Source organism: Beta vulgaris, chromosome 9 (assembly GCF_026745355.1).
Source record: "Beta vulgaris subsp. vulgaris cultivar EL10 chromosome 9, EL10.2, whole genome shotgun sequence".
Taxonomy (NCBI): Eukaryota; Viridiplantae; Streptophyta; class Magnoliopsida; order Caryophyllales; family Amaranthaceae; genus Beta; species Beta vulgaris.
In genome coordinates this window covers 12,711,793-12,735,640 of record NC_079210.1, presented here as the reverse complement: position 1 = coordinate 12,735,640, position 23,848 = coordinate 12,711,793, and the positions used below count along the sequence as shown (strand labels likewise).

At 36.4% G+C, this 23,848-nt stretch overlaps 1 protein-coding gene and 2 long non-coding RNA genes across 3 annotated transcripts; 2 read left to right on the top strand and 1 right to left on the bottom strand.

Annotated features, from left to right (window-relative positions):
* Window positions 1-3,723: 3,723 nt before the first annotated feature.
* On the top strand, window positions 3,724-7,198 carry LOC125493117 (uncharacterized). The gene is made up of 5 exons (XR_007269549.2): window positions 3,724-3,950; window positions 4,301-4,350; window positions 4,438-4,496; window positions 5,651-5,675; window positions 6,975-7,198. It is a non-coding gene; the product is annotated as an uncharacterized LOC125493117 (long non-coding RNA).
* A 9,460-nt stretch (window positions 7,199-16,658) lies between these two features.
* On the top strand, window positions 16,659-17,485 carry LOC130590057 (uncharacterized). The gene is made up of 2 exons (XR_008967648.1): window positions 16,659-17,139; window positions 17,233-17,485. It is a non-coding gene; the product is annotated as an uncharacterized LOC130590057 (long non-coding RNA).
* Window positions 17,486-19,488: 2,003 nt separating this feature from the next.
* LOC104903304 (cytochrome P450 CYP736A12) lies at window positions 19,489-22,377 on the bottom strand. Its single transcript, XM_010691320.2, has 2 exons — window positions 21,949-22,377; window positions 19,489-20,301 (listed from the first exon to the last, which is right to left on the bottom strand). Exons 1-2 carry the CDS (start codon window positions 22,375-22,377, stop codon window positions 19,489-19,491), a joined length of 1,242 nt encoding a protein of 413 aa, XP_010689622.2.
* Between the last annotated feature and the right edge of the window lie 1,471 nt (window positions 22,378-23,848).

Genomic DNA, 23,848 nt, shown 5'->3' with positions numbered 1-23,848 from the left:
AACCAAGCCTTCAAAAGAGGTTTGCAAGCTTGGATGCCTATAGCATTATCCGACAGTTGAAAACCATGTTTCAACAACAAGCTCGGATAGAGAGGTATGAAACTCACAAGGCTATTCTTGAGTGTTCGTTAGTTGAAGGCAAGCCGGTCGCCACTCATGTCTTCGAAATGATTGGTTATTTCGAAGCCATGGAGAGGTTGGGCTTTCCTTATAGCCAAGAGTTGGCTACTGACATCATTCTGCACTCACTTCATAAGGGGTTCAATACGTTTCGATTGAATTTCAATATGAACGGGGTGTCGAAAACCCTTGCTGAGTTGCATGGGATGCTCATGACTGCCGAGCAAAACATCACTATTGCACCTAAGAAGGAAGTTCTTATGGTTCAAAAGGAAAAGGGTTTTAAGAAGGAATGGGCTGGCAAGAAAAAGCAAGATAAGGGCAAGCAAGTTGCCACTAAGACTGCTATTAAGCCACAGGCAAAGGCAAAGCCAAAGGTGGCCGCAAATGCCAAGTGCTTCTATTGTGATCAAATAGGTCATTGGAAGCGTAACTGCCCAAAGTACTTGAAGGATAAGAAGTCTGGGGCTTCTTCTTCAGGTATCTATGTCATTGACATTAATTTAGCAACCTCTACTTCTTGGGTATTTGATACCGGTTGTGTTTCTCACATTACTTCGAATGTGCAGGGACTAAGAAGGAGTAGAACCTTGGCTAAAGGAGAGGTGGAACTGCGAGTTGGAAATGGTGCAAGAGTTGCCGCCGTTGCAGTTGGGACTTATAGTCTACCTTTGCCTTCTGGATTAATATTAGAGCTTAATAATTGTTATTACGTTCCTGCTATTACCAAAAACATTATTTCTATTCCTGTTTTGGATAATGAAGGGTTTTCATTTACAATTGAGAAAGGTTGTTTCTCTGTTTATTTGAATTCAATGTTTTATGCCACTGCTAAGAGGTCTAATGGTCTATATTACCTAGACTTAGACAAAGATGTCCTTAACATAGACAGCAAAAAACATAGATCAAGCGATACTAATCCTACTTACTTATGGCATTGTCGTTTAGGACACATAAACGCGAAACGCATTCAGAAGTTGCATAAAGATGGACTTCTAACATCTTTTGACTTTGAGCCATTTGATGTGTGTGAATCATGTTTAATGGGTAAAATGACAAAGTCACCTTTTACTGGAAAGGGTGAAAGGGCCAGTGATCTATTGGGCCTAATACATACTGATGTATGTGGACCAATGAGCACAAAAGCTAGGGGAGGGTTTGGATACTTCATTACTTTTACGGACGATTTAAGTAGATATGGATATGTCTATTTAATGAAGCATAAGTCGGAATCATTTGAAAATTCAAAGAATTCCAAATGAAGTCCAAAACCAGCTTGGCAAAACAATCAAAGCACTGCGATCCGATCGTGGTGGTGAATATTTGAGCCAAGAGTTTATATGACACTTGAAGAGTTGTGGAATTCTTTCACAACTCACTCCGCCTGGAACACCTCAGTTGAATGGTGTTTCGGAAAGGAGGAACGAACTCTACTTGATATGGTTCGGTCTATGATGAGTTTTGCTGATCTTCCAATATCCTTCTGGGGATATGCTCTCGAAACTGCTACTTTCACACTTAATAGAACTCCATCAAAGGCAGTAGATAAGACACCATATGAGATATGGAGTGGAAAAGTTCCAAACTTGTCTTTTCTACGTATTTGGGGATGTGAGGTTTATGTAAAGCGTTTACTTTCAGATAAACTCGCCCCTAAATCAGATAAGTGTTTCTTTGTGGGTTATCCCAAGGAAACCAAGGGCTATTACTTCTACAATCGCACTGAGGGCAAAGTGTTTGTTGCTCGTCGTGGTGTCTTTTTGGAAAAAGATTTTATTTCCAAAAAGGCAATGGTGGAGTAATGTATTTCTCGAAGAAGTTCGAGAAGAGCAACAAATGGACATAGTTCATCCTATGTTAGAGACAACGACACAAGAGCCAGATGTTGGGCTTGAAGTAGTTCCTCCTTTGGAGGAATCTTCTCCCATAACTGACCAAGTGTTGGAGGACGTGCATCCCGTACACGAACCTCCTACTTTCCCACTCGAATCTAATTCGTGCGAAAATTCTCAAATTGTTGAGAAGAAAATTTCTCCTGTTGCAGCCCCTCGTAAGTCTAGTAGAACAAGAATACCAACCAAGAGGTTTGTTGATTTCTTGTTAACCAAAATTCTGAGATAATGATTTTAGAATTTGAGGACCCACTACTTATAAGCAAGCTTTGATGAGTGAAGACTCCGAAAAATGGCTTGAAGCCATGAGGTCCGAAATGGCATCCATGTCTGAAAATCAAGTATGGGACTTGGTAGATTTGCCCGATGGGTACACCTATTGGTTGCAAATGGGTTTTCAAAGTGAAAACAGACAAGGATGGTAATATTCAGGTTTACAAAGCAAGGTTGGTTGCAAAAGGGTTCAAGCAAGTTCATGGTATAGACTATGACGAAACCTTTTCACCGGTAGCCATGCTTAAATCCGTTCGGATACTCCTAGCGATCGCCGCCTTTTATGATTACGAGATTTGGCAAATGGATGTCAAAACCGCTTTCTTGAATGGGTTCTTGAAAGAGGATGTGTATATGACACAGCCGGAGGGTTTTGTGGATCCAGAAAATCCTAGGAGCGTATGTAAGCTTCAAAAATCCATTTATGGATTGAAGCAAGCATCTCGGAGTTGGAATCTTCGTTTTGATGAGACAATCAAACAGTTTGGTTTTCTCAAAAAGGAGAAGAGTCTTGTGTTTACAAGAAGGAAAGTGGGAGTAACATAGTCTTCTTTGGTCTTGTATGTAGATGACATACTTCTCATAGGAAACGACATTCCCATGCTTGAGTCAGTCAAGGAATGGTTAAAAAGTTGTTTTTCTATGAAAGACCTTGGAAACGCTGAGTACATTTTGGGATCAAGATCTATAGGGATAGGTCTAAGAGGATGATCGGACTTAGCCAACGAACTTATATAGATAAGATCGTCACTAAGTTCAACATGGAAAACTCTAAGAGAGGCTTCCTACCCATGCAACATGGAGTGTCGCTTAGCAAGACTCAGTGTCCTTCTGGGCCTGATGAGATTAAGCGAATGAGTAATGTTCCTTATGCGTCAGCTATAGGGTCCATTATGTACTCCATGATTTGTACTCGCCCAGATGTTTCATATGCCTTGAGCATGTGTAGCAGATTCCAATCAAATCCAGGTGACACACGGAGTGCAGCTAAGAATATCCTAAAGTACTTGAGAAGGACTAAGGATAATTTCTTAGTGTATGGAGGTGAAAGTAAGTTAATTGTTGAGGGTTACACAGATGCAAGTTTCCAAACTGACAAAGATGATTTCCGATCCCAATCTGGTTTCATCTTTTGTCTAAATGGAGGGGCACTGAGCTGGAAAAGTTCAAAGCAAAGCACTGTCGCTGATTCTACCACAACAAGAATACGCGCTTTTAGCGTCTGAATTTACCATCCGGCCGTATCAGACGCAAATTAGAGTCCATTTTTGTAAATTTAGCGTCCGTCTTTTAACGGACGCTAATTAACGTCCGTTTTTGTAAAATTAGCGTCCGTATTTTAAGCGGACGCTAATTAGCGTCCGTTTTACAAATTTACCGTCTAAAATGACGGACGGTATTCAATGGTCATAAAGAAAAAGACGACCCACCTTATTTCCTTATTCTCTCACATCACAACCTCCTCTTTCTTCATCTTCTTTCTCGCTCTTCTTTTCTTCAATGCTCCGCTATGTTTTTTCTCTGATTTGAAGGAGGTTCGATCGATTTCTATTTTTTTCTCTCTCACCGTCGACGCTATTCAATGGTCCGCTACCACACTTTCTCTGATTTGAAGGAGGGTCGATCGATTTATGAGCCAATCACCGTCGAGGTTTTCGTTTTAGGGTTAGTGATTTTTTTGGGTTTTTATGTGGGTTGTTTCAGATCTAGTTTTTTTTGTTAATTTATCAATTTTCCTTCAAAACCCCATATTTATCCCTCTTTTTTTCGTTAATTTCGTATGTTTTTCGTTAATTTCGTATTTTTTTTCGTGTTCTCGATTTTATTTATCCTCTCTCTTTTTCGATTTTTGTTTCAGATCTGGTTTTTTCTTGATTTTTTCGTTGGGTTTTTGTCCTAATTATTTTTAGGTTTTTCTTCTTCTCATCAGATTTGGGTTTTTTTTGGGGATTATATATGATTTTGTGTTGAATTTGTAATCTGGTGGACTATCTGGTTTTTTGTCTGTTCTTTAGGAGTATCTCAAGCACCTACAGAAGTTAATTTGAAGCGTTTTGTTAAAGAGGTATCTCTCAAAATTTTGACTGCTATTGTTGTTCCTCTTACCTTTACTGGTGATCTTATTTGTCTTATTGAGCGGATTTTTTTGAAGCTAAATCTGGATATCGACATATCGTTGAAGCTGAAAAAAAAGGATTCAATTCCATCAAGGTCGTACTACTTATTTAACGGTAGCCTTTTTATGAGAAATTCATCATAAAAACATCTCAAAGTTTTATCTATTATGTTCTTTGACAGACTCAAGATTGAGTTGATCTAAAAATTATTTTGGACATCTACTCTTTATGCATATTTCTGCTTTTCGTCTACATTGTTTCTCTTTTAGTATTACTGTGGAACCTATATTTTGGAAAATTAGTTCTCCCTTGTTGCCTTTCCTTATCACCATAGTATAATTTTTTCCCCGAATTGTGATTGTTATAAAATGCTCAAGCTAAGTGTGAGTAGTAAAGACGACTCTTTGCTCACAGGCTGGTCTAGCTCCAAGTGTGACTCACCCAAACCTGAACTCATCAGCTATAAACCTCCTGAAGTCTATGCTGCAAAAATATCTGACTTCTGTTTCTAAAATGAAGTTGCAGCAGTTCCACTAGCCTATCGCTAATGGCATGAGTGTTTTAAGTACAATATCAGTTCAGCCTATCACTAATGGTGGGCTGAGCTTGATTCTCGTTCTGTAAATGGAACGTAGAAGATAATATTCTCTTCTCCCTCCGATCTTTTTGGCATTTGCTAACTGATATTTGTAACTGATAATTATGGGCTGTGTTACTTGAACATGGGGCTAAGTATTTAATGAGATTGTAGATGATTAGATTCATGACTAATATTTGGATATCTTGGGGAGTTCCTTACTTCTTAGTGCGATGCCACATCTTGTCGTCAGTTCTTCACAATTACCTTAGCTAAACGAACCATCCAGGTGAAATAAATTGTCTCCTTTATTCTGCTCAACATAGTTTTGCTTTGTAATCTTCATGGGAGCTCTTTCAGTACATGAACCTTTTCTTGTGTATGAGCTTAGGTTGTAAATGAGATTTGAAACGAAATTTTGTGTCTACTCATTATCCACTTAACTTTACATATTCAATTTTCTCATTTTATGTAGTCTCTTACTAGCTGTACGATAGTATCATGCTGGTACTGCTGTAAAATTGATTTTTTTTTCTCTTTAGAGAAACACCTTTACTTGTTTCAAAATAAATTTGGTTCCTAGATGTCCACTGATTACTTGATTATCCATGTTTCTGATGCATCCATTTTTGACTTTAAATTAACTTTATGCTTATATTTTCTTTTTCCAGAAAAGGGTGGCAGACAACTTCTTAGGTAAGTATATGTCACAGCTTCCATATCGTAATTTTCTGCTGCTAGCCAACTTTGATCAGTATGAGAACCTGCAATCTCCTTCAATTCTTTCTAAAAACGAGCATAAATCATAGATGTGTATAAAATTATGATGAAAACAGGACCTTTCCATGATAGATTTGGTAGTAACTTCTGTAAGGCGTATCATGTCTCATCATAATTCAATATCATGTGTTCATTGATTGCATTGAAACTCGAAACGTGAAACACCTTGTCCAAATGATGATTCAACTACCTTTTGGTTACTTCTTCAAAAATTGTATAATGCTTTGATGAAAATATAGATAACCTCATCTTTAACTCTTCCACTCTTGATGTGTACAGCATTTTTGACACATTAAATTCACTTTATGCTTCTAACCATATGTACACAGTGAAGCCAATATATATATATGTATGGCTACAATTCTGAATGTGGTAATAGTACTAAAACTATCCTTTGATGTTTGGTGTGTAAAATTATAATGAAGTTTTGTAATTTAAATGGCATTTTTGACACATAACTCTTGTAAGACGAATGCAGCTAAGATGGTTAAGTGATGTTCATGTTTAAGATGTAGATTTTTGTATATAGGCTATAGATTAAATCCTTGTCAATTATGGAATTTGAGGTATAGGCTATAGATTATAGGTAAGAGATTAAAAAAAAAAGAACTTTAACTTGTGACTTATTTACTAGTCAGTAATCTCTTATCTGAATTAAAATAATATGCTACCATCTGGTGTAACTTCCTGTGAGAAGATATGTTAAATTCATTAGTAGCTGTTAGATCTGATAAACTTCCCAAATTACCTTCAAGTAAAGCAATGGAAACTAGCTCGATTTGCGACAATCAGAAAAAGATAGTGTTGGTCAATACAAGAGATTTTTCTGCCTTTAGGAGAGATTGTTGTGAAGACTACTGGGTTTGTGCCTCTTTGAAGGTGGTATATTATTTCAGTTGCTTTAACTATGTACGTTGGTTCTTTATTGCTTTTCATCAGTAAATACAATATGTTAGGATGAATGAGTAGTGAAAAATTATAGTATCTCTACCTCCTTATAAGTGCTTCTAAAATCAATAGGTGATGAAATTATAATTAGCTAGAAAAGTTGACATAATCTTATATAGCACAAATTAATATTTGTCTAGATATTATAATTGGCTTGAATGCTGCTCGTTTGAGTATTTCATCATGCAAGTTTTCTTGAGTATATTCTGCCTTGGGGGGTGCCTGTGTATTTAGCCTGTTAATTTCTTTGTTTTTGTTGATTTGCAGGGTTATGAGATTTGAGTTTGAGTTCCAGATTTGAAGTTGGTTTCGATCCAAAAACCAGATTTAAAGTCCGTTTTGGTTCCAGATTTTTGTTGTGGAGTTTAAAGTGTACATGTAATTATATGAGATTTGTATTAGATTTTGTTCGAACTATAATAAAATTTAGTTGTAGAATTTTTTTTTCACTTGTAATTACATTTATTATCAATAATAATTGAATTGATTAATTTGTTTGCCTTAATAAAAGAATTATGGTATTTGCATCATTCCATATCTTATTATATTTAATATCAATTAATTAAAAGCAAAAAGCTATTACATTTAATTCTAGTTAACCAAAATTTAAAAAAAAAAAAAAAAAGTGCAAATGTGTACTACCTGACCAGACTAATTAGCGACTGCCAAGGCTAATTAGCGACGGCCTAGGCGGTCGCTAATTAACGTCTACCCAGGCGGTCGCTAATTAGCGACGGCCAGGGCGGTCGCTAATTAGGCCCAAGCGGTCGCTAATTAGCGTCAGCAGTTGACTATGGTCGCTAATTAGCAACTGCTTAGTGAACGGTCGCTAAATATAAAAAATCAGACGCTAATTTTTTTGCGGACGCTATTTGGAGAATTAGCGACCAAGGGTTTTGCATCAGCCATTTAGCGTCCGTCGGCGGACGCTAATATATTTAGCGTCCGATTCCGCGTTTTTAGCGTCTGATTGTTGCGGACGCTAAAGGCTGACATTCTTGTTGTGTACGACAGAAGCTGAGTATATTGCTGCAGCAGATGCAGCAAAGGAAGCCGTTTGGATGAAGAAGTTCATTCTCGAGCTAGGAGTAGTGCCTAGTGTTGGAGATGGTATTGTTTTACATTGTGATAACAATGGTGCCATAGCTCAGTCTAAGGAACCAAGATCACATCAAAGATGTAAACATGTACTTAGAAAGTTTCATCTTATTCGAGAAATCGTTGAGAGAAAGGATGTAATAGTTTGCAAGGTTCATACGGATAGCAATGTCGCTGATCCTTTGACTAAACCTTTGCCACAGCCCAAGCATGAGGGTCATACTAGGGCTATAGGGCTTAAGCATATAGGAGAGTGGGTTTAATTGTGTACTATTTACTTTTAATTAGTTCACAGTTATAATTACTCGCTTTGATATGTTATGTTTATGTTTATCAATAGAAGTTTTATTCTTATGTAATCTTGGTTTAGTATTAAATAAAACGTTCAAAGTATTTTATAACGTTTGATTGAATTGTCAAATACGTGATTTGACAAATGGAACTCTATCCAGTGAACAGGAGTTATAAGTTCGAATCATTAAGTTGAACGTAAATCATTCAATTTCATGGACTAGATTGCAAGTTGATTGATAGCGCAGTTTCATGGGCTATAGGGACATGGAGATGTCTAGTCATTTGCATAGGCTTGTATAGTTGATACACGCTGGGCAGACCTATTGGGAGTTCTCTAAAAGGTTTATGAGACTCTTATTAATATATTTAGTGGATTCCTTTGACATGAGTATGAAACTGTTCTTACTTAAGGATTAGTATGTTCTTGACGCTGCAAAACGCCGTGCCGTAAAAGGAGGTTATAAAAGCAACGATCGGAACTGCTATGAACTGAGTGGGAGCTTTGGTCATACAAGATTGGATAAGTCCTCCTAAGAGTTAGGATTGGTGTCTTGGCCTCTTGAAGAGTGAGAACAGAAAATGCATGGCCGTGCTCAAATGGATTAAGAAGTTAATCATTTGTTTCGACAAGTTCGAACTCAGATTTCAAGGAACGACTTGAATATTGGTATGATGAACATATGATGTTATCATATCATCAAGTTAGACATTAAGCGACTTAAGGAGTTTGAAGGTTACACACTTGTTCTTAGACAAGTGGGAGATTGAAGGATTTTGTCCTCGATCAAGTGTAATAAACTAAATAAATATTATAAGTTATGGAGATAATATATTCAATAATATTAGATGATCACAACGTTTTGCTAGAAGCTAATTGTGGTTTGTTGGACTAATATGATTAGGGCCAACTACTAGTATTATTGGGTCCTATGAGGTCACACAAGTAATAACACTTGGATAATATCCAAACCTATTTGTGAAATGGGTTGGACGGTTTTATGGTGGATGGAAAAGATGTGTAACTTATGAGTTTATTAGGCTCATAATGTATCACATTATGATGCCAATAAAACCTCATGAAGTTCACTTGTAACCACTCCTATATATTTGTATTAGGAGTTACATAGTTGATCATCTTTTTGTGTGTCATCTTCTTAAGAGAAAAATCTGATTTTTCTCTCTAGTTTTCCTCCCCATATTTCGGCCCTCATACACCACCAAAAGCAAGTGAGTTTGTCTCTCTTCCGTACTTGCATACGTGGTGATCCAAGTGTTGTTCGTGGACCAACATTAGAGGAACGGCGCTTGACGTTCTAAGGTGATCTCCACTAGAAGTTTGGTGGACAAGAGGAACATACGCATCAAAGGTATAATTCTATACTATTGTTTGATTCATACTAATTTATGCAATGATCTTGGGATAGATGTACAAGTATTTGATACTTGATTTTCGCATTATGCATCTAAGTTCCTACATAATCAAATATAATGACAGACATGGTAATTGGATATATGAATTTATGAGATCATTAATTAATGATGTTGATGAAATTAGTAGTATACATTGATTATGTATCAAATTTGGGGACAACAAATTTGTCTGAAATTGGTAGTGTATACATATGATTTTATACTTGAAACTAATTTTGTTTAAATTGGAACTATTAAATGTCGTGAAAAGATAATAATTTAATATCTTTGATTTGATCTATTTAATAGACGATGTTGGTTGGGAAAAAAATACGTTCTTTAGCTCAAAAAGAATTATTTGGCGTAAGTTAAGTAGTTTTGGTTTTAGGAATTTGTTTTTTACAAGAAGCTGGTATTTCTTCTTGGAGGATTTACTTCATGGAGATGTTTTTTTATGGAGGAGGTTAATTCCTTGTGACCTAAGAAGTACACTTACGTGGTTTTTTTCATATATAAAATCTTGGTTTATGTAGATAAGGTGTTTACTTTATTATTACTAAAATTGGTAAGAATATAATTTACTTGATTGTTTTAATATTAACATATTATTTTTTAATAATTGATATTTGAAGTGTTTCATGGCTTGCTTGGACCATGCAGCATATCACCATTTATTGTGATATACTTCAATGAGTATCAATGACATATGATAATTATATGTTATTCTATTTATATATGCCAAGTCACAACACGTTGGATTGTAACATTGTAGTGTTTGTGATTTTATTAACATGGAGTTGTCTTAGTTAACTTTTTATATATGTTTCATGTGAACTTGATGAATTTGGCCAAAATTATTGTCAAGTTGTGTCATATAAAAGTAGGGATGGGTGTAAAGCCTTGCTTAAGAAAACTGCAAATGAAGAAAACACAACTCACGTCTTGTACAATGCAAAATCTTGAATAATTCAATGAGGATGTTGATAATCTTTAAAATCACATCCTAAGGTAATATTTATAATTACATCCAAGGTTAGTGCTTCTTTGGAGCACTATAATATTTAAAATTACACTTTATTGGTGATTTGGAGCACTATAATATTTATAATTACATCCCAAGGTTAGTACTGGTTTTCCAAATGTTGGATGTTGATTAATTTCTTAATAAACATTTAGTTAGTACTTCGATTGCGAGAGCATGTTATAAAATGTTTAATTATATACGTAAGAAGGTTGGCCACTTCACCTAGTTTGAGGTATAACTAGGAACACTCATGAATGTCGATATGGACTCGACGCCTTTAATGGAGTCGAAGGTTACAATGTTTTTTTGTGTAAGCTTGTGTGTATATCATCTTCAAAAATTTTATGGTTGAGTGGTTCGATGCTTAGTCAATCATTTCAATCGAAAGTTTGTAGATTAAGTTATACTAAGTGAAAATTGAATATTTGAGACATTTTCATTTCTGCACAAGTTTAGTTGATTTTATATTATTTGTAAGTTACAAACTATATAGCATTCATACTATAAATGGATGAGGAGTATTGGAACACTATTTATAATTAAATGTGTTTGTAGGTTATATATATGATGTTTATTGGACTTGGTGTCGTGGAGTATAACTTTATAAGTATAATATGAGTTAGAGAATTTAAATGTGTCTTTTGGCGTGAAGCAACACCTTGTTTCAGACCTTTCGTTTAACTATCACCTATAATATAAATAAGGATGTGTCATATGTATTGAGTGTGATGAGAAATCATTGCAAGAATTTGTGCCTTGAATATCGTCAACAGTGGTTTACACAGGCTCTCCTGACCGGGAGGGGTCACTCGACTTAGCAAGGGTTTAAAAGCAGGTTGCCCTTTTGAATCAAGCGAGCTCTCTCGATCGGGCGTGCTTACCGAATTAAGACCGAAGACCAGCGCCCAGTCGGGTCGGAGTCAAATCCGGGTGTTGAAGAAAAGAACCGCTCGATCGGGCGGTTTTCGCTTGACCCGATCGGGCGGTGGAGTTTTTGACGCGGGGATGCGATTACGAGTCGGGTTATAAAATCTCTTAAAACCTAATTTGTTAATAGTGCCATTAGTGTAATATACACATCTCTAATATGGAATTACTCAATATCAATAAAACTTTTCTCTCTCTCCTACCCGTGGACGTAGCCAACACATCGTTGGTGAACCACCTAAATCTGTGTGTTATTTATTGTTTTTTTGACATTCGTTACGACAAATTGGTATCAGAACTTTGGTTTTGTGATATGAGTGAGAAAGATGACTGGATAAATGTGAAACTGCTAAATTCACTAGGAGTAATAGTTTCATTCCCGGTTAAATCAAGATGCGGGCTTTATTAAAGAAAAAGGTTGTGGGCATCGTTAGCGAAAAAATCATCGGATTCAGTTACTGTTGAGATGATCGTTCTGGAGAAGAAGGCAAATGTTTTGTTGAAGATATCATCACTGAACTCGCACAGGAGGATACCGCATCTGGTCTATGGTTGAAATTGGAGAGTTTGTACATGACAATATCTCTAACCAACAAGTTGTTTTTGAAGCAACGTTTATTCAGTCTGCCCATGAATGAAGATACACCTCTTAGAGATCACCTTGATCAATAAAATACTGTATAGTTAGAATTGCGTAATATTGATGTTAAGGTGGAGGATGAGAATGCTGCTTTAATTTTTCTTGTATCTTTACCATTGTCATATGAGAATTTTGTGCAATCTTTTATTGTTAGTAAATATTGTGTCTCTAGAAGAGGTTAGATGATCTCTTCATACTAGGGAATTGCGTTAGTGTCTAGTAGTAAAAAGGGACATAGGAATTTCAAGAAAATTTTTTTAAGGAAATTTGGAAATTCCAAAATGGGTCCTAAACCTAATGATATCTATGATTGCTGTAAGGAGAAGGAGCATTGAAAGAATGTCCTAGAAGAAGTATCAGGAAAATAAATCCGGGTCTGGTTTCTCTTGTTAAGGACGATCTTGCTTTAGTAGCTAATGAACAAACGCGTTGTAATGATGTGTGAGTTCTTAATTCTAGAGCGTCGTATCATATGAGTCTTCGTAGGTAGTGGTTCACTACTTATGAACAGATAGATGGCTGGGGGTAATATTTCAATGGCTAATAGTACAGTCTGCAAGATAGTTGGAATAGGCTCTATCAAGATCCGGATACATGATGGTACATTTTGCACTTTGGCACATTACACTTGGGCATAAACCTTGAGTTTTGTGACTACTGTGTCTTTGGGAAACTACATCATATCAAGTTTCTTAAGCGCATTCATAGAACAAAAGTTACTCTTGATTATATCAACTCCGATTGTTGGGGTGCTTCACGTGTTGAATCTTTGGGAGGTCATAGGTATTTTGTAGACTTCATTGATGATTTTTCAAGAATGACTTGGTTGATTATTATGAAGTCAAAAGGTGAAGCTTTCAAGAATTTCAAGCAGTGGAAGGCTTTGGTGGAAAATCAAGCTGAGAAGAAGATCAAAAGACTATGAACTAATAATGGTTTGGAATTTTGTTTATCTAAGTTCGATGAGTTCTGTAAGAATGAAGGGATTGCTAGGCATCCTACTGTCAGGGATACACCACAGCATAATGGTGTAGCTGAACAAATAAATCAAACACTTCTAGAGAGAGCTCGGTGCATGCTCTCTAATGTTGGCATGACTAGAAGGTTTTGAGGAGAAGTCGTTACTACAACATGTTATCTGATCAACCGTGGACCTCACTCTAAAATCAATCTCAAAACACCATATGAGATGTTGTCAGGCACGCCTCCAGATTAGTACTCTAATATGCGAGCTTTTGGTTGTAGTGTTTTCTATCATGTAAATAAGGGTAAATTGGAGCCGAGAGCCAAAAATGGAGTGTTTGTAGGATATGAGGATGGGGTGAAGGGTTATAGAATTTGGTCCATGTCCGAGAGTAGGGTTATACTTAGTCGAAATATTGTCTTTGATGAAAATTCTGTGTTCAATCCTACTATCAAGTCCATTATTTTAGCAGATAGTGGTAGTGTTGATAAACAGGTGGAGCAGCAAGTCAATCATGATGAGAGTGATGAAACATGTGAAGAAAATCAACACATAAATTTTGAAGCACCACATTCTTCAACACCAAACAAGAGGCGTCTAGCCTTGCTCAAGAGCGTCCTATGAGGACGAATATTGGGAAACCCCCAAACACGTATGGTTTTGAAAATATGGTTGCGTATGCACTACAAGTTGTTGAGGAGGTGGATGTCTATGAACCATCTACCTGCAGGGAGGTAGTTACATGTACAATCTAACCTTTGGCAGGCTACAAAGAGAGACGAGATGGAGTCACTTTATAAGAATGAGACTTGGAAACTTGTGCCTAAGCCTCCAAGGAGGAAAATTGTTACTTGTAAATGGGTTTTCAAGAAAAAGGAGGGGATGACATCTTTAGAGGGGGTCAAGTATAAGGCTCGACTAGTTGCAAGAGGGTTCACAGAATGAGAGAGAGTAAACTACAATGAGATTTTCTCACTTGTAGTAAGACACTTCTATAGAGTGCTACTAGCAATAGTTGCACATCAGGATTTCGAGCTCGAGCAGCCAGATGTTAAAATAACTTTTCTACGTGGAGAGTTGGAAGAGGAGATATACATGGCTCAGCTAGATGGCTTCTAGGTTCCGGGGCAAAATACTTTTGTATGCTAGTTGAAGAAGTATTTATACGGGCTAAAGCAATCTCCGAGGCAATGTTACAAGAGGTTTGATAGCTACATGATGGAGCTAGACTACAACAGGAGTTCATATGATTGTTGTGTGTATCACAACAAGCTGACAGATGGACCTTTTATTCACTTAGTTCTGTATGTAGATGGTATGTTTATAGCAGCAAGGAACAAGTTGGATGTTCATAAGTTGAAGGAGCTTCTCAGTGATGAGTTTGAGATGAAGGATTTGGGTGGGGCTCGAAAAATTTTAGGTACGAAAATTTATAGAGGGATGGCTCAAAAGAAGTTTTTCTTGTCACTTAAAGGCTACATTGAGAAGATACTACGAGGTTTGGCATGTCTACTGCAAAATCTATAGATACTCCAAGTGCAACCAATAATAATTTGTCGGTTCCTTTCGCACCTAAGTCTGCTGAGGAGAAGGAGTACATGACTCGGGTTCCTTATGCTAGTGCACTATAGAGCTTGATGTATGCCATGGTTTGCACTAGGCCGGATCTTGCACATGGGGTCAGTGTTATTAGTAGGTTCATGGGTGATCCTCATAAGGAGCATTGGCAGGCAGTCAACATAAAATTTTGGTATCTTAGAGGTATGTTAGATATTAGTGTTGTTTATGGAGGATGTGACATGTTTAGTTATAGGTTCGTTTCTCTGATTATGATTATGTTGGGGATGTGGACGGTAGGAGATCTATGACTGGTTATGTGTTCGCTCTTGGTGGTTCTACTATGAGTTGGAAAGCTACTTTGCACATTGACTTTGTCTACTAGTGAAGTGGAGTATATGGCCTTGACAGAAGTAGCTAAGGAGGGAATCTGGTTAAAAGGGCTAGTCAGTGATTTGGGTCTACATCATCATCAAGCGATAATTTATTGTGATAGCTTGAGTGCGATATGCTTGGCCGAGGATTAAGTTCATCATGAAAGGACTAACACATATTGATTTAAGGTATCATTTTCTAAGAAGTGAGACAAGAATTAAGGTGAAGAAGGTAGGTACAGCTGATAATCCTGCTGATATGTTCATTAAGCTGGTTCCGCGTAGTAAGTTCCAACATTGTCTGGACTTGCACAATGTTCAAGTTTGTAACTTGTCCTTTGGGGGGAATTTTGGGATCCTTCGGGGATAATCTGGTATCCTTACGGGACAAATCTAGTTTGATTGCCTTTCGAGGCAATGTTGGAGGGAGGATTTGGCCATTGTGATAAATGCATCTAGTTCGTTGTGAGAGGATTCAAGTCAAGGTGGAGACTTGTAGGAATATATGCCTTGTATATCTTCAAAAATGGTTTACGTAGGCAAACTTTAACACATATTGATTTGAGGTATCATTTTCTAAGAAGTGAGACAAGAATTAAGGTGAAGAAGGTAGGTACAGCTGATAATCCTACTGATATGTTCATTAAGCTGGTTCCGCAGAGTAAGTTCCAACATTGTTTGGACTTGCACAATGTTCAAGTTTGTAACTTGTCCTTTGGGGGGTATTTTAGGGTCCTTCGGGGATAATCTGGTATCCTTACGGGACAAATCTAGTTTGATTGCCTTTCAAGGCAATGTTGGAGGGAGGATTTGGCCATTGTGATAAATGCATCTAGTTCGTTGTGAGAGGATTCAAGTCAAGGTGGAGACTTGTAGGAATATATGCCGTGTATATCTTCAAAAATAGTTTACGTAGGCAAACTTTGACACATATTGATTTGAGGTATCATTTTCTAAGAAGTGAGACAAGAATTAAGGTGAAGATAGGTACAGCTGATAATCCTGCTGATATGTTCATTAAGCTGGTTTCGCAGAGTAAGTTCCAACATTGTTTGGACTTGCACAATGTTCAAGTTTGTAACTTGTCCTTTGGGGGGAATTTTGGGGTCCTTCGGGGATAATCTGGTATCCTTACGGGACAAATCTAGTTTGATTGCCTTTCGAGGCAATGTTGGAGGGAGGATTTGGCCATTGTGATAAATGCATCTAGTTCGTTGTGAGAGGATTCAAGTCAAGGTGGAGACTTGTAGGAATATATGCCTTGTATATCTTAAAGAATGGTTTACGTATGCTCGCCCGACCAGATGGGGTCGCTTGTCTCAATAAAGTTTTAAAAGCAGGGCGACCGATCAGGTAAGCTTACCGAATTATGACCAGGCAACCAGCGCTCGGTCGCACTAGTAGAAAAGGTTAATTTGCGTCCCCTGATTTGCGTCTCACAGACACGGAAACGACGCACAGCTGGGATTTGCGTCGCATGTGGGAGGAGTGCGACGCACAACGTGACCCATTTGCGTCGCACCTGCTTTACATGCGTTGCAAAAGCCAAATATGCGTCGGATACCCTGACTTATGCGACGCAAATTGTCTCTATATTAAAAAAAAAAAAATCAAACTATGTGCGTCGCACGTCTTTTAGGTGCGTTGCAAAATACCCAATTTGCAACGCACCTCTCTAATGTGCGACGCATATTAAGACTACCATTTTATTTCAGGAGGCCCACTACTTCAAAAACCCTAGCTCACACGCCTCTCCCTCCCCTCAATGCTCAGCGCCCCTCTCTCTCTCTCTTCAAACGCCCCTCTATCTCTCTCTCTTCAAACGCCCCTCAATTCTCAACGTCTTTTAGGAATTCTCAGCGCCTCCCTCTCTCTCTTCGTTGTTTCGTCGAACACCTCCTCCCTCTCTCTCTCTTCGTTGTAGCAGTCGTTTTGTAGAAAAACCGCGTCGAACACGCTCATTTCCGTCGAACCGCGTCGAACACCGCGCCTATGTGCGTCGTTTTGTTGTTCCATCTTTTAGGTTCATCGTCTTTTAGGAATTTTCGTCGAACACCGCCTGCAAACACCAACATCAGATTCGAAGAAGAGCAGCGATAAAAATTGAAAAACCACCAACCCTTTCTCAGATCTAACGTTCTCAGGTATTTTTTAGTTCAAATTTTATTCTGAATTTCTTTGTTTTGTCATATTTATGTTTATTTTTTAAATTGAAGAACGAGATATCTTTCTGCTAGATCTGGTTTTTAGCGATTTGAAGAAAGAGATTTGAAGAACGAGATTGAAGAAAGAGATTTGAAGAACGAGATTAAAAAACGAGATTTGGTTTTTGGCGAATTTGTTCGTTCCATTTCGCGATTTGTAATTTTTTTAAAATATATTTAGTGAAATTTCTGTTTGTTAGATCTGGTTTTTTTTATGTTTAGTTTTTTAATTTCGTTTTTTTTTTTGTATGTTAGATCTGAATTTTTTATTTTTGTTATTTGTTAGGATTTTTTTCGTTTCTTAATCGACTCTAATTTATTATCTCGTTCCATCAACATTCATGACAACGAAGTGCCTCATTCTTAATCAAATTTGTCATCAAGATTGCGTTTGCACAGAGCCTCATTCTTCATAAAAAAATTTATTTTTCCAAAAAAAAAAAACAATTTTATTTTTAAAACAAATTGTAATTTGCGTCGCACGTAGCCCAAGGTGCGACGCAAATCAATTTATCTGCGTCGCACCCTAGGTAATGTGCGACGCACATTACCCTCTGAAGCTCTATGTTGGGCAAGGGAGAACCACTTACGTCGTACCGTATAAAGGTGCGACGCAAATAGCTGAACCATTTGCGTCGTTTCCGTATACGACGCAGATCGTTTCTGAGTCATTTGCGTCGAGGGCTTTGGCGTCGCACCATAGTCCGACGCAAATAGGCGCCTCACATCCGACGCAAATTGCCTTTTCTGTAGTAGTGTCGGGCCCGAGACAAATTTGGATTGTGAAGAAAGTGACCACCCAATCGGGCGGTGGGTTTTTGACGCGTGGATGTGAGTTCGAGTTGTGTTATAAAATATATTTTAACCTAAAAAAATTCGTTAAAAGTGTCATTAGTGTAATATACACATATGTAATCCGAAATTCCTCAAAATCAATAAAACTTCTCTCTTTACTCATGCCCGTGGACGTAGCCACTACATCGTTGTTGAACCACGTAAATCTACATGCCGTTGTTTTGCATTCAATATTATTTTCTCACATCCGTTACAACAATCATTATTCCATATACTTGCTTAGAGAATGAGATTCTCTTGTGTTTTTTCTAAACAACATCAATTACAAACTCTTGTTGGGATTGTGTTTTGTTAACAACCAAGATTAAATGGTTCTTCTTAGTATCTCACAAGTATTGACGTGATACTCCGTTGTTCTTAGTGGGTTGGTAACTAACTTATATAAAACTGTATAAGTATGTGCTTGGAAGATCATTTATCCAATTACTCACCGTTATATATATCCATACTAAATTTCTAAGAGATGGTAGATGATAGGGTATCATGCCAAGAGAAAGCTTGGAGCTAAGAAAAGTTGTTTTTCGTTATGATATTTTCCTAATAAGTGTATTGACCATAATAAAGTATATAACCTTAAAGCTGATACATAAGAATTAAAGTCAAGGATCGAAATTTATAATAGGCTTTATTGGACAGAGCTAATGCATTCGAATTATTGTCAAGGATCCCTACTAAGCTTAATACGACCGCTAATTATGTGTAGGATCTAGGTCTAATGGTTTACTCAGTTCACCAGCTTCATGAACTTAAACAATGTTATACTAATGCTTGAGGTACCATATATAAAATTTTACCATAACTTTTAAAATGTGAATTTTACGAATTGTTATTTGTTTAGTTGATTTTTTATTAGTTATCAACCTTAGACGTTCAAAGTTGTTATAGTTCTTTAATTAATTAATTACCAGAGTTAGTTCATCAGTTTAGTATTAACTTCTTACTTCTCTTTACTAGTTGCAACAAGCAACACATAATTTTTCCTATGAATATAAAACTAAGGTTATAAATTCGTTAAATTTTCCTTTCAAAGGTTTAAGTACAAAAGCTAGCTCAACACAAAAGTCTCCTTTCATAAACGTCTTTAAACACAAAAAATCAACACAAGGTTCTCAAATTATAAACATCATACTACATTTATACAACCATAACCATTAACAACAACATTAACTATATAAATTTCAACACGTAAAACCCACACTTTAGGAGTAATGGTAAAACCGTGTTGTTCCTAGAAAAGCGATAAAATATAGTTTAAATCCACAAAACTAACTTAATCTTTTGACTTTTACTACATTAGCAATAGTGTCAAGTAGTTCAGCCTTGATCAACATAAGGGGGGGCTAGATTTTAATTACATTTTTCACAATATATTACACATATTTTAAAGTTGTATAAGAAGTATCAAGAAACTTTTTTTAAAAAGAAAACAAGATCTCAACTAGTGAGGCGATATTTAGGAATAAGTACCAAGTTATTGGCCATGGACATGACAAGGCCAAACTTCTCTTGCATGACTAAATCATTGGGAGACATATTATGAGGCATTTTCCAATCAAAGGAATGCACCAATTGAGACAATATTAGCTTAACATTTAGTAGACCAAGCTGTGTACCAGGACATCTCCTCCGACCAAATCCAAAGGGGGCAAGGCGGAAATCTTGTCCGCTAATTATTTCAACATCATTAACCAAAAATCTTTCTGGTTGAAATTCTTCACAATTATCTGACCATATATTTGGATCTCTGCCAATTGTCCATGAATTTAAGAAGATTTGTGAGCCTTTTGGAACATAATACCCATCAAATGTAATATCTTGCATTGCTTCATGTGGAGCAAATATGATTGGGTAGAGCCTAAAAATTTCTTTGATAACTAAGTCTATGTATTTCAACTTTGGCAAATCTTTCTCCTCCACCATTCTGTTTTTTCCTACAACATTTTCTATCTCCTCTTGCAATTTCCTCATTTTTTCTGGATGCTTTAGAAGAGATGCAAGTGCCCACTTTACTATATTGGTAGCACTATCAATTGCTGGCACTACTAGATCTATTAAAATGGCTTTCATACCATCCCTCTCAATGCCATATGATGATGTATTATTGTTCTTCATCAATGATAATATTACATCAACCAGATCTCGGTGAGTTCGGTGCTCCTTTCGTGCTTCATCTTCATGGCTATTGATAATTTTCTCCAATACATCATCCACAATCCTCATCAGTTTTTTTATGCGCCTTTTGAGACCCTATAATTATATAATATATATAATTATATCAATGATACCCATAAAAGTTGGAACAAATATCTTGTAACATGTTTAATCATGTAGTTAATTGAGGAAATTTTGTTACATGCTGGGTATTGAGATAAAATGATTTAAACTATCTATTTGTAACCAGATGATGGATTTATGATTAGACTACTAAAAATGTTAAAAAATTAATTTGACACCTTGAAACTTGAAACTTTTCGTTTACTAAGGTGTTTTCAGGGACAATTATATATGGGAAAAAACCCTTAAAAGCATCAATATTGTAATACAAGAAAAAGGAAAAATTGACCATAAGGGTCTGGACTTTGGACGATAAATTTTTAAATGTCTGAATTATTGATTAACTTGTATATGTACTTATTGTTGGGGTCTTAACTTTTAGCGGATCTTAGTAATGAAAGTAACAATTATTTATAAAATCTCACCTAGTTCCTACTTCTCTCCCTCAAGTAACCCTTCTATTGTGACTCACGTTTTACAAATTACTCCCTCCGGTCTTTATTAGTTTACCACTTCCTTTTGTACAGAGTTTTAGGAGAAATAATTTTGTGGCTCCCTCAAGTAACCCTTCTATGCATGTGCGATGAAAAATTAGTGGTTCCATTTCAAAAATAAAAACAAAAGAAAGGAGTAAGCTAATAAAGGACATCCCAAAAAGGAATACGGGTAAACTAATAAAGAATGGAGAGAGTATGACTTATTAAGCCAGTTTCAAGTCACTAAGGCCCACAAAAAGTTGAGACCCCCTGGCCCCTAAAGTTGAGACCTATATAATTAATCAATAGTTCAGTCGTTTTAAAAATTATCACCTTAAAGTCAGACCCTATTGTCAACTTTTTCTAAGAAAAAAATGCATTCTAAAACTTTGTATTAAGATTTAAAGGTCAAATATTAATACTGTGTCATTGAACATACATCATGATTCCATGCACGCACCAAGGGGTCAGGCTGCACATTCAATTGAAATTAATAAGGATTTTCTAGAACAACAATATATTGATCCTTGCATGATTTAGAAAAGAATAAACTTGTGGAAACGTGTTTGCTGGATACGGTTGATTGCCTTAATAGCCTTAACAGATTATACTAAAAACGTTCTCTTTGGTCTTTTTGTCCCGAAAGCACATGTGATACTGATGAAACTGGTACGCTTGTTAGTACATGGCAAATAACACGTAAGCTAATATGGACTCTGAATTCATGTGAGATTTACAGATGATGGAAATGATGATCACCTAATTACCATCCAACTAAAGCTGAAATGGTACCGATCACAAGTTCACAACTAGATTTAAAATGTGAATATACAGCAAAACTAGTAGAATTACAATAATATATAGAGAAATTATACTATAAGCCTATAATTATTCCATCTTTTGTTTTTTTTTTTGTTCAGAATTAAAGTTTAGTACGATATTTCCCAGATATATATGAATTTTTAGTATCATTTGACTTTGATTTCGTGAATTTAGTCTAATATCTAAACGAATAATATGACCCAGACAAGAATCAAATCCTCAATATCTCATTTAAGAGATGATACTAGTTTTAACCAGTATAGCATCTCATGCATCTTAGCATCTAGTGGTATATTGAATAAAGACGATGCATGGAACAAACCTGAGGATCAAAAGGTGCAAGAAAAGGCAAGTAGTCAGCAATATTTAGTGTTCCTGATAGTCTCAAAGCCTCAAGAACAACAGCTCTAAGAGCCAAGTCGTTCTTAGGAGCTCCATACAACATTCTATATATCAATTCCTCAAAGACACCACCAACGCAAGCGCCAATATCTACGCTTTGATCAGCTGCCGAAGCATCCTTCAATGAACTCATTAGGTTTCCCAATTCCTCCTCCCTCAACCATGCAAATGACCTTATTTTCGAAGCACTTAAAAGCTCCATAACACATAATTTCCTCGCATTTTGCCAATAAGGACTATATGGTGTGAAAATAATTCCCTTAGAACCATATGAAAGGTCATGAGATACCTGGGACATAGGCCTTTTTGCACAAAGAATGTCATGGTTCCTAAGAAGGCGCTCCGCCATTTCTGGTGATGAGACCACAATGACGTGCATGGAGCCGAGGTTTAAGTGCATGATGGGTCCATATTTCTTCGCTAAGTCTTGGAAGCTACGATGAGGGAGGCTCCCTACTAAGTGAAGATGTCCTATGATGGGCAATTTTGGTGGGCTAGGAGGTAATTTTGGAGCTTCTAATTTATTCAATGATTTTGAGGATGAAATTTGTAGTGTAAGTAGTTGCTTTAGTGATCTCCATGAAGCCAATAACCCAAGGAGAAGTAGGAGAATGGTTGTGCCAAGGGAAAGCATTTTGGCTATTCGAGGAGGGTTTGTGTGTTTGTTTGTGGTGTTATTTGCTCGATAAAATAAACGGTGTGACTAGGGCAAGGTATTTATAATATATCAAGGTCACCAAACAGATTGTGTGCACATCTTTCACCTCATAATTCTGTACCAGGTGCGTGCCACATGTTCTTATTTATTTACAATTATGTGTTCAGATTTTAGATGATTAAAAGGTGGTTATAGATAATGGTAATAACAATCAATAAAAAAGAGTGACGCACGATAAAAAAGTATGTGGGACAAAGTATAGTGTGATTAAAACGTATACAAATTCAGGTTTCAGTGCGTGCCACAGTATAATAAGTCTACAAGACACTTCAACAAGTAAGTTAGATGACATATGTTGAAATTCATTGAAAGCCCACATATAAGTGTCCCATATTGGAGAAAGAGGAGAAAATAAACCACTTTATAAGATTAGGAGTTATTACTTCTATCACCAATTGATTTTAGGATGGAACCTCTTTAGGCTTGTAAGTGGGCTAAACTCTCCTCCCCTTATTGGGTTAGCCAAACCCATTTTCATATATATATATATATATAATATATATATATATATATATATATATATATATAATAGTACTATATCTACAAAAATAGTAACTTTATATTGTGTAGAGTCACACAAAAGTCTTTTTGAAACTAAAGTGTAGTTGAAAACTAAAATAACTTAAGGAAATATCTTTAGCTTGCACAATCGAATGAAATGCAAACTTGGTTTTACAAAACACTCAGAAATCTTTGGAAGGACGCGAATTATGCTCCATAAGTCAACTTTCATCACCCTTTAAAAAAATCTTCATGTGTTGCCGTCCTAATAGAAAACAAACAAAGCAGCTCGCTTCGGCTGAAATCTTCGCTAAGTTGAGAATTAGAGACTATCAATTAAAGGGTGAAAAACAATCTAAATCTTCAGTCCCACAAATTTTATATTTACTTATGTGTCCAAATATTATCATATTCATATGTGATTTGTGGCTTCTAAGTATCGCCCACTCAAGCTATTTTTATGCTCATTGGTCATTTAAAATCATCCAAATTACCAAATAAATAGAAATAAGTCTTATTTCTATCATGTACATGGTACACCTGACGTGAGTGTATGATAAATGAATTCCTTATGTCTCAGTATGCTTTTTTTACACGTTGT